Below are 12,305 nucleotides of genomic sequence, written 5' to 3'. Positions count from 1 at the left end.
CAGGGCCCCTGGACTGGCTCTTGTGCGGGTGGCACATAAGATGTACCATCCTGAGCGTGACCGTTGCCAGTACCGCCTGACTGTGGCACATAAAAGACACCATTTTGAGCGTGGCCGTTTTCGTGCGGGTAACACATAAAAGCACCCACTACACTCTCTGAGTGGTTGGCGTTAGGAAGGGCATCCAGCTGTAGAAACTCTGCCAAATTAGATTGGAGCCTGGTGTTGCCATCCGGTTTCACCAGTCCTCAGTCAAATTGTCCAACCCATGCTAGCATGGAAAGCGGACGTTAAACGATGATGATGATGATGATATATATGTATGTATCAACTGGCATATAGTAGTTCCCAAGAACAAGAACAACTGGTTTTAAACTCCTCTGTTATCACCTGGAAGACTGTGACAGAGAGGAGGGGACGAGGAACTGAGCACTGGTGAAATCTTATATGTACTCTCTCAAGTCGTTGTACTCATGGCTGACTCTCGCCTTACCAAGAGTACCCCTGTACATGGCTCGTATGGTTCTCACAAACCACGTCTCCTTCAAACTTTCTCAGAGACCACCAGATCACAGAGTGAGGGACTATGTTGAAAGCTTTCTTCAGGTTGATGTATGCAAAAAACAAGGGTTTACTTTTAGCTAAATATTTCTATTGCAGTTACCTTACTAGAAAGAGAGCATCAACAGCACTTCTCCCCAGTACAAAACCAAACAGCATCTCATCTAGTCTAATTCTGTTCCTAATGAATTGAGCTATAACTCTCTTCATAACTTTCATGACCTGTTCCATAATTTTTATACCTCTGTAATTACTCTTCCCTAAGGCATCTCTTTGACCTTTGTAGTGTTTTGTTGTAACATAGCCAGACAATTCACTAGGTATGACACCTGCCTGTACAACCTGATTAACTATACAGTTGACTAGACAGTATCCTACTCCACCAGATATTTTAAGTATCTTGGCAGTGATTCTTGATGGACTAGAGGCTTTTCTTGTCTTCATATCCTTGATTGTTTTATCTATCATACTGCTATCATCTAGGAATGGTCAGTCTTTCTGTTAGCCTGGAATCAAATGGCCTTAAAGTTAACTTAGCAAAGACCAAAATTCTAGTAAGCAAGAAAACAGAAAGAACCAACTCTCTTCTTGTCAGGTAAATGGCTCTGTTAGGAAAGGTGCAGATAGGAATTCCATACAGTGTACTCTGTGCAAACTATGGGTACATATGAGGTACAGTGGAATTACAGGAGAGTTAACAGAGAAATTAGACTCCAGCATCCTGGAGATGACAAACGACTAAGATGATTGGTAATTTGCTGTGCTTGAGAAGACCCATCTGCTATGACAAAAGTGAAGTCCTGCACCCAATCTTCTCATGTCAAGCATTCCCTCACACTCATTCCTTTTTCACTCTTCTGGCTCAGATACAACTCAGCTGCAGCGATCATTTGAGAGCAGAATTGGCACATATTTCATCGTCATCTTTTGTGCTGCTATTTAACTCCTCCACCCCTGGAACCACTTCTGTTTAAACTTCATTCTTCATTATTGTTCTTTCTCTCACTATTTTCTGCCCTCTTTTGTGCTTTCAGTAATTTCTCCCTCTCCTCTGAGTGACATTTTAAGGACTGCATTACTGCACCTTTAACACTCTCTCATATCTGCAATTGATGCCGCCTCCAGCTTTGTGACCCTATCACTATAACTACCCTTATGTACCTCTGACCCCACCATCTTTGCCACAGTTTATCACCCTCCCACTCTTCTCTCAAACCCTGCACACCTTCTCCCTAATTAAATTATTTTCTGGTGTTGATCCCTACCTATTATCTTGACTTAGTGACTCCTTTTCTATCTTCCACAAATAATCAGCCAGGGTAGGGATGCCCTTGAATACTATCCTAATGCCATATGAACTACAGATCTGAATTTATCCATCATGTTTCTAATGCAGAGTTCCTCAGGGTAGAGTATGACAATACTTTGCTCCTGAAGACTGCTTAGAGATACTAGACATATGATTAAAACCTGCCTAGACCAAATCTCCAATGTATGAAACTATGAGTAGCTCATAACTATATATTGTGCACATTAAACAATATTTATCTTTCACCAGATGCAGTACTTTTTTGTTGATCTTACCATAACAGAAAAGTAAAGTATACACACAGACGCACACAAACTATGTCCATTCATGGACCACAAAAAGGTTGAGAAATACTCCTCTAATGTAAAGTAGACAGAGTATGACAGTTTGTTGACTAATGCTCTCCATCTTTATATCTCTACTCTTATAAAATAGTCATTACTCTGATGGGTCCAACTAACCCTGATATCTCTTGATGGTATGTACCAAGGTCACCACTTATGAGTCTTGCTTGATGTTGTGGGCAGCATATGATACCTTTTCTTTACCCTATATCAATGATGGAAATCATCCATTGTCTTGTCCAGTGAATGAACAGATGTCATAAATCTTGTGTACAAGTTATTAGCACATCCAGGAAGGCCAGTTTATCAGAAGTTTTTTAGTGTTTCCTGTTGTGAACTGTATTGAAGACTTCATTGAGTTTACATGGTCCAGCAGTAATTGTGCTTTGTCTTGGTGAGACCTAAGTATGATGGTGTCATCTATATATTTCAGTTGTATGGTTGACTTAATTATGTTATTTACAAAGCCATCTTCTTATGTATCATGAATATATCAGTATCCCAGTAGGTAACCTGATGGAAATATTGACCTTCTGTGTACAAATAATATTTTTTCAATTAAGGTTTGATCTACATTGGCAAGAATGAGGTTTTGTTATAGGTTTGTTGTTATCCCCAGAGATAGCTAACATATGTATGGAAATACTACTGGGTCATGGAACTCAATGAGAAGTTAAAAAAAAACAATGAACTGGCCTCCTGGGATGTACTAATAACTTGCATTGAATGCAGATTCAAGACAATGCTATATCACAAACCTACATTCATTGGGCATTGCCTGAACTTTTGATTCCCACCATCCATATGGCATAAGAAAAAAAACTGTCTGTGGCCTACATCATCAGGTAAAAGTCATAAGTGGTAACCTAGATATATACCAAGAAATGGTATCAAGATTAGAAGGACCATGATAATAACAATTACTCTATAAGTATCATGTCAGCTTCCAAAAGCAAATCAACAAAAATCAAGAACATTAATGAAAAAGCTGCCATGATCTGTCTAATTTATATTAGAGGCTTGACAGAAAAAATTAAGAAGTTTTACAGTTTATACAGCATCAGGACAGTATTCAGGTGCAGGCCTGCTCTTTTGGGGTATCCATCTTGGAAAAAAAGCCTCCATCAGGAGATCATGAACAAGAACTGTGCGTTGCATGTTATTCCATGTATTTGTAGGAGAAAATAAAAAGGGAAGACCAATCACCTACTGAAAGTAAGGCTGAAGGAATTTTGTAAAGTTGTAAACAGAGAAATCAGACATGATTGACTATTTGAGAAAGAGAAGTCACCAACATCTGTGAAACAGTCAAGATAAAAAGACAGGGATAACAGAGAAATAAGAGAATTTAAAGATTCAGCACATATATGGGGCTCTGGTAAGGTCTTTGGTAGACCTAACATGGAGATTAACACCATATAAGAGGGTTTAACTCTTTAGCATTCAGATTACTTTATCAAAAGTAATACTTTTTTAGCTTGTAACTTCAAGATTTCAAAGATGTGATTGTTTATTTTTAGAATGACATTGCAAGATAGGAGTGAGAGGCCAGATCTGGCCAGTTTGAATATAAAGCAGATAAAATATTTGGGCTAGATGCAGGTGATTTAAATGCTAAAGGGTTAATTAAGAGAAGCACTAAGTCTAAGACCATAAGAAAATGTGAGGTTTAAAGTTCTAATTTCCATTAAGTAATTGCCCTTCTAGTTAATACCAAAGTGAAATATAAACATTAGATGTTAAAAGTGTTAAGTGTAGAAGTTTAGTTGGTAAGCAGGAATCTAGTTCTTGGGTCAGTGAATCTAAATACATCCTGATTAAAGTGGAATGAGCAAGTGACATTACAAGAGAGAATAGCTAATATGAGAATACAGAAAGAGAACAATCTAATCCATGAACTAAATATAAGGTTTGGTTTGAAATTCTGAGAATGTTACCAAATAGAACAAGCACTGAAGAAAGCAGGAGATAACAGGTGGAGCATTGTTACTATAACAATCACAATGTGGACATTGTCCAAATATATCAGTTATGATAATATCATCTAGAAACCTCAGTAAAAATATTGACAAACTTAATAATATCAGGAAAAAAGGATAGGTGAAGAGGCTTAACATGAGTTCAGCTAGCCTATCAAATGGTATCACTGAGCACCCACTTAAGAACACAACAACAAAAACAAACATATGAAACAAGAGTTGAAAGATGAGGAGTGTATCATTTTATGAGGTGTGATTGAACTCTTTGAAAAACACACATCATAAGCAGCAGCAGCAGAAGCAGCAGCATTTAATGTCCATGTTTCCATGTTTAAATGGGTCATACTGATTTTGTTGAGGCAGATTTTCTACAGCTGGATGCTCTTCCTGTTTCCAAGCAAAGTAATAGTTCTTCATGGCCCGACATGTTTTTTCACAGAAGACTGGAAATGAACAACCTGTATGATGATGATGATGATGCTTGTTACACTCATCCCATAATGTCTAGATAAGAGCACATACAAATACAGACACTCATAAATATATAAATATATATATATATATATATATATATCAAACAAACTGGCACTCTGTCAGCTACAATGATGAGGGTTCCAATTGATCCAATCAACAGAACAACCTGCTTGTGAAATTAATATGCAAGTGGCTGACCACTCCACAGACACACATACCCTTAACATAATTCTCAGGGAGATTCAGTGAGACACAGAATGTGACAAGGCTGACCCTTTGAAATACAAGTACTACTTATTTTTGCCAGCTGAGTGAACTGGAGCAACATAAAATAAAGTGTCTTGCTCAAGGACACCACACACTGCTGGGAATTGAATTCACAACTTTATGATTGTGAGCTGAATACCCTAACCACTAAGCTACACCACACCATCACACACACACACAAATAACATAAATAAGGCTTCTTTTAGTCTTTCATCTTCCAAATCCAATCACAAGGTCAGCCCAGTGCAATCGTTGAAGACACTTGCGTAAAGTGCCATGCAGTGGGACTGAACTCAAAACTACATGGTTGGAAAGCAAGTTTCTTAACCACAGAGCCATTCTTGTGTACTACTGGACAGTCCACTTTAACAAAGACCAAGAGAAGAAACAAAAGTTTAATAATGCCAACAATGACAAGGAGTGTCATCTTTATTGAACTTGAAAAAGTTAAATCACTTCACATTTCAACAGTTATGCTTTTGTTATCCAAGAACAAGAGACAGCTGGAAAATATCTGTTGAACAAAGGATATAGTGGAACCAATATATGACTGAAAATGTTTACATCACATATCTATAGAAGACATTCCACATGTGATCAGCAGCTACTTGGAAATGCTATTGTGATATTAACCTTCAAATGCTGTCATGACCATGACATTATTAAAATAATTACATAATAAATACCACCTGGAGGAAGACTTGCTCTGAGATAAAAATAGAAACGTTTCTGTAATTGTTGAGGGAACATTTCCGTCAAACCATCAACTAAATGCAAACACAACAAATCTGATGTAATTGTTTTGGACAGAGAAAACAAAAATTATGGAACGTTGAGGGTGTGAGTGAACATCTCAATGAAATTAGCAAAAACGAGATAATAAAATTCTCCTTGAAACCAACAATTATAACCATTAATATTTGTACCTGTTGTTGTTTAACATCAAGCTGGTCCAATAAAGCAGACCTATGATTATTCTGACCATGGCCACCACATTTTATTTCCTTTAGACATTTGATTATGAGACATAGTTGATTGAAGCAATCAAAATATGTTATTGGTAATATTGTATATCAATCCCAAAAGGATGAAGGTGAAGCTGAGCTTGATGGACTCTAAATACACAACAAGGAACTGTTGACTAAATACTAGGAAACATTTCATTCAGTTACTGTTTGACATTAATTAATAACTAGCAGGAACCATAGAAAACTTTCTTATTTTCTGTTTTGATGTGTAAATTTATACATCATCATTTAGTGACCATGTTTCACGGTAGCATAGGTTGGATAGTTTGACAAGATCTGAAGGATTGTACTCCAGTGTCTGCTTTGACATGGTTTCTATGGCTGGATACTCTTTCTAATGCAAAACATTTTACAGTGTGTACTGGGTGCTTTTTACATGTCATCGATACTAGTGAGGTTACCATGCAGATAGTAAGATTATTGTAACAGTGATTCGAAACCAAACTGCTAGGTAACTGATCATGCATCATAACTGAACCACAGTAGTTTCACATGATTGATCTATTAAGCAACTGATCAGTGTCAAGCCATCACATGATTCAATCTTCTAGAATTTTCTCCTTGTACCCTATATAAGAGCTATTTTTGGCACTTAAACTTTTTGCAGAGCATTGAGGCCAGCCAACTCATTCATATGTCTCACCTCTTGCCAGGTAGAATGTTGATGTAGCTGCATAATGTGTCTCCATTCTCACCTCAAATATAACATGATTGTTTCCAGTTATGTTGAGCCAGCCTCGTGTTGCTATTTCAGTAAGCTTGCCGTAAATTCTAAGCATTATATCTTTTCTAGTATGTAATTATTTGTTGTTATTTGTAAAAGACCAACACAGTTAAAACTCTGTATGAAATAAAATCTCTTAAACGTTCACAAATGATGTCAGTTTGTTCTTCGCACAGCCCAAGAAACACATTTTCATTCATCAGCTCAACCAATCATCACCTCAGACGAGCCAACAAACACTCGCAACACTGTCAACCACAAGGGGGGGGGGGCAACTTTATGCTAGGAGATAAGGAACAGAGAGGGATAAAATATGAGAGGAAAGGGTCAAAGCAGAACAGGCTTCTTGGTGTAGAGGAGCTACATGACTACTCACATCTTAGAAGAAAAGGAAAGCATGATCTGGTGAAGCTGGAATATTTTTTTTTATTATAAGATTGCAGTTATGTCTCCAATTTTGAAACAAACTCAGCAAGGTATTTTGTCTGGAACTCTGTGATGATGATGATGATGGTGATGGTGATTAAAATCTAACATGACATAAAAATATACAAATATGAAGATTTACAACTTGAGCTATCAAGCATCTGAATAATAAAAATTCAAATATTGGTTGCAGTTGGAGTCTCTTGGTAATTCTGAAGTGGAACTGGAAGTCAATAATATATACTGTATTTACTTGTGTATGAGTAATACCCCTAATTAAGTGTTAAATCTTGGTACAAAAGTTTTCCCTTCATAGTTTTAGCTTTGCCCTGTACATAAGTCAGACCCCATTCTTTTTTAGTTAAAATCAAGTATGAATAGTCAGGCTTATAAATGAGTAAATACAAAAGATTACCTTCCTGGATATGGCTTATATATGGAAAGTAGTGGTGAAACCAACCAGGTGAGAGTCATAATGTGACACCAGAGTCAATAAGAAACATAGGTTTAATCAGTGGAAAATAAATAAAAAAAGAACAATAATATCTTATTGTTTTGCTTCTTTTCGCCTGTTATTACTGTTATGTCAGATTATTAGAAACAATGAAAAAAATCTTATACTTGCCTTCAAAATGGAAATGCTTCCTATGCTTTCTCAAATGGTAAGTCCAGGCAGATTTGATCTAACATTACATAGATCAATCAACAGTTAGGTTTATTGTGAGAGATGTCCATCTTATCTTTGGTAGGCACTTCCAGTTCTATATTATAGGCTTTACCTACTTCACTAGAACCTATTTCAACTTTTAATATCTCTTCTTCCTCCTCCTCCGTCTCCTGACCTCTCAGCTGGGTTCTATGCCCAACGAGAGGAGACTCAATATTGCCACTACATTCAGCAGTGAAAAGTTTACTTTTTGTCTGTTCTTTACCATCAGGTTTTACAGCTTCATCTCTGCTGTGACTACCTTCAAGTGAATCTGGTCCTAATTTACTACATTCTACAGTTTGCAGTGGACATGCAGTATTATCATCAAACTGCTCCCATTTTTTCACAGAACATTTTGGTGCAGACGATGAAGGAGGAACTAAAGATGGATTTGAAGTTGGTAAGGTGGTAGTGATGGAGGTGGTTGTGGGAGTAGAAGCAGTAGGAGCAGCAGATTTCACAAGTGGACTCGTACCTGCAGGTAATTTCGATACAAGAACCAGTTTGGATACAGGTGATCCGGCAGCAGCTTTGCAGGGAGACTGACTGGGTGAAAGAGTTGGGGGAATAAAAATTCGACGAGGAGACTGTCCAATGGAACCATCACTTTGTAAAACTATAGCTTCCTTCGTATGTCGAAACAAACGATCCTCATTAAAGTCAAAGGCATTTTCTTTGGAAGTACCAACACCACGAGGACTTTTTATTGGCTTTCCAAACTGTTCAGAAGGCAAAACTATTTTCAGTTTTTCCAAATTAGGAGATACTTCTGGGGAACTAAGATGTGTATATTCGTCTAAAGTCACAACACTGAGAGGTGTAGCACTACGTGGTCTGTTGATAGGAGTGGTTTTTACTTGCAGTCGCTGTAATCTTCGTTCATAAGCTTTGCGTTTAGAATTGAAAGAGGTGGGTTCTGTAAAGTTATCAAACTGTTGACCAATATCATCAACTTCTTTCAATGCATTACCTTTAAGAGAATCCCGACCAGCAGCGAAAGATGAGTAGATATTTTCGGTCGTTAGGCTTTCTGCAGCACTTAGATCACTTTCTGATGAACTAGAGTCATCGAGTAAGTTTACTTTTTCTACAGCACTTAAATCTTTTAACTTGGGTCCAGAGCCTGGCTCTGTTGCTACTGGAGTAGCTGTACCATCTTCAGTTGTATCAAAGTTAACAAAATCAACGTCTGCGGCACCTTCTGTTGCAGAAGGTAATGTGACTGATTCCTGTTGATCTTTAGTTACATCATGTAAATTATCAGTTTTACATGATGCAAACGAAGATGGTGAGTCCAAGCATCCTGGAGATATCCCTCTATACGTCCTGCTGTCCGCATCATCGTCAGACGAAGGTGCATCAACAAGCTGATGGTTTACAACCTCAGATTGTTTAGAAACCACTTCACTGTCCTTTTCTCCATCTAAGTCCGATGCGTTTGTTTTGCGACCAAAAAACGTTTTTTTCTTTTGCCTACTCTCTTTAGCTGGCGATGGAGATAATGTTTTACTTGCAGCATTTTTTATTTTCTGTTTCTTTTTTGATTTACTGCCTTTGCTGACATTTACGGGAACTGATTCTTTTGAGGACTTAGAGTTTGGTGAATTACTTTGGCATACATCAGCATTTCGAGAACAGTCGTCCGATGTAACATCACTGGAAGCAGCTATGTGGGATTCTTTATACAAACACGAACTAACTATAGGTAGTTTATTATGGATCGTTACAGTACTTGTAGTAGTTTCAGCTGTGCTTATTTTGCTCGCAGCTGCAGGAATAGAACATACTGTATGAACGAGTTCGTTTGAGGCGGCTTCTTTTGTGTGAGTGTTAGTGGTGACTGAAAGAGAGGTTTTTGAAGTAGTACCTACAATAGAAGCATGTGGCAGATCGCTGTTATTGACTACCTCAGTGTTTGCAGAAGCTGTGTCTTTGCTGTTTGTCACTTCTTCGTCAGAAAGGTCAACGGTGTCAAAAGTAGCTAAGGGAGCAGATCCGATCTCTCCTTGCCTGTCTAAAGGAGGACGATTGGCCTGTTGTGAATCAGACTGCACAGACGAAGGGTCCGTGTCATGCTTACCACCATCATCTAAATCCCGGACGCCACTTTTGTTATTATCACTGCTACCACCAACATTTAAACTAACACTTTCACAATCACTTGCACTATAACTACCACTTTTATTACTCGTTTTACCTTTGTTTTTCGAACCCTGCACTGATGTCGATGCTGACGAAGAAGTTGATGTTGGGGTAGATGTAGCTTTGGATTTGTGCATACCCTTAGCTGTTGACGTGACTTAAACTAGATGTCTTTTAATATAACTGAATCATTCTTTTCCTTAGAGGTCAATGATAAAATATACAAACGTATATATTATTATTATTAAATATTCCTCCACCTATAAGACATCTATTTTTACTACAGAAAAGGCTTAGATATATGATAGCTAGATAGATAGATAGATAGACAGATAGATAGAGAGATAGATAGATAGATAGATAGGTGTGTGTGTGTGTATGAGAGAGAAAGAGTTATGGAGACGTATAATAATAATTTCTATAAATGTGCTTGTTTTGTGTCTATAGTCTGAAAGATTGCGGACTTATATGAAAAATCAGACTTACAATCTTCTAAAGATGGTTGAAATGTTTCAAAAGACACAGTAACCACTATGTTCGCAATCCTGTAAAAGCGAACGGGAAGATGCGTCAATAGTTTTATATTTTTCTCTCCTTTTTCATGATATTTTCTCGTTAGTTTTGAGCTGTTTTCATTTCTAATGTTGCCTTAAGAAAACAGTTTTTATCACGTGTGTTGTCCATTTCTTGTTTTTTTCATTGTATTTCCTCCCTTGGTCGCCAGTTTGGTATAACTTTCATCTTGTTTATCTTGCTGCTGCCTCACAGAACTCCATCCTGGCCTGATCATCTCGACGTATATCCTTGCTTTCATCAAACAGAGCAGGCGTCTTTACTTGTTCGCTGTTAACATATACACACACATATACACACACTCACATTCACGCACTACACTCACACACACATATGCGTACACTCAAAGAGAGAGAGAGAGAGATTGATTTATTCCATGCATCCCCCATTTCTCCAACTGATGTGGATAACCTCCACGGATGGATGTATCTATTACTACTACACAAATCACAAATTAAGAAATATAGTAGATTCAGTCGACCTCAGTATTTCACTGGTATTTTGGTATTCATTTAATAATTTCTTTTATTTGCCACAAGGGCAACGGCCAAAAAGACTGCACTGCAGCTAAGATAAAGGATATTAGCAGTATTGATTTCACAGCGTAATCCGACGACAAATTGCTTCTTTTTATAGCCGTAAGCATGTTTTACTGGGAACAATTTCAATATTTTCCAGCAACTCTTATTATTTAAGCTGTAATAATGTTTTCTGATGCATTTAGCATATAATTCCTACCTGTGTGTGTGCGTGGAAATAGAATAATGGAGCATGTCAGAAACAGCGACTCGCAGAAATAGGAAAATAACAGCAAGTTTAAGAAATAGAGTTCGTTCTAAGAAGGCAGTTTATAATTGACGGGTCATATTGACGAAAAGAAAAATCAAGTTAAAAGTGGGGTGGAGAAAACGAAAGAAAGCGACGCAACCGAAAAGTACGTAATCAGCAGAGAAAACAGACACATTAAGTTGGTGTGTGTGTGTGCTTTCTGAGACGGGTTAAAATATATATGTCCCAAGAATATACAGACTCCTTGCAGTAACACATCCACAGGTCCAAGTTAACGGAGAAGGTCCGTTATGAGCATGTGACCGAAACAAAACAAAAGATAGACAGGACGATAAAGGTTATCTATATTTAATTTCGATAAACATACAACCACCTTGCAGTTGTTAAAAGTAATTTAAATCCTGAATTATTCGGTAAATGAAGCAGCATAGAAATATCTGTGTCAGTGAATGCGGCCATCCATACGCACTCAAACACACACGTACACATACGGGTGCACAGATAAACATACATACATACACGCACACTCGCATTTATATAAATATCTATACAAAAATGCACGCACAAATATATATATGCATGTATGTATATTTATATATATATATATGAGAAGGTTGCAATCAAGGGAATAATAGAAACCTATTAACAGTAATGTTACGGACATCTGAGAGACTGGTCGATAAACACACGTACACACACACACAACCCACATATCATTATAATAATAATAATTATTATTATTATTTAAAAGCATGTGATTCGGCCCCAGGCCTCTCTAATAAACTTAGTTCGTTGGGCTCAGTTAACTCGTTCATCCACTCACCCGTGTATTAACACACATACACACAGGTAGTGGTGGATCCTCGCCGATAGATGAGGAAGAGTTGGTTAATCTGAATTAATGTGCAAGTAGATGAGTATTCGCCAGACACATGTACTCTTAAAGTAATTCTGAGACACAGTCAACATGGCACAGTGTA

At 37.5% G+C, this 12,305-nt stretch overlaps 1 protein-coding gene across 1 annotated transcript in view; it reads right to left on the bottom strand.

Annotated features, from left to right (window-relative positions):
* The window catches only part of LOC106873241 (uncharacterized), a 23,051-nt gene extending 11,391 nt beyond the window's left edge, over positions 1-11,660 (bottom strand). Inside the window, exon 1 of the mRNA XM_014920518.2 lies at positions 7,738-11,660. Coding sequence (XP_014776004.1) covers positions 7,815-10,100 — 2,286 coding nt within the window. The 5' untranslated portion in view covers positions 10,101-11,660 and the 3' untranslated portion in view covers positions 7,738-7,814. The remainder of the gene's footprint in view (positions 1-7,737) is intronic.
* Between the last annotated feature and the right edge of the window lie 645 nt (positions 11,661-12,305).

Source organism: Octopus bimaculoides, chromosome 11, assembly GCF_001194135.2.
Source record: "Octopus bimaculoides isolate UCB-OBI-ISO-001 chromosome 11, ASM119413v2, whole genome shotgun sequence".
Classification (NCBI taxonomy): domain Eukaryota; kingdom Metazoa; phylum Mollusca; class Cephalopoda; order Octopoda; family Octopodidae; genus Octopus; species Octopus bimaculoides.
Note: the sequence above shows the minus strand (reverse complement) of the source record. Positions and strands in the feature narration are given on the sequence as shown.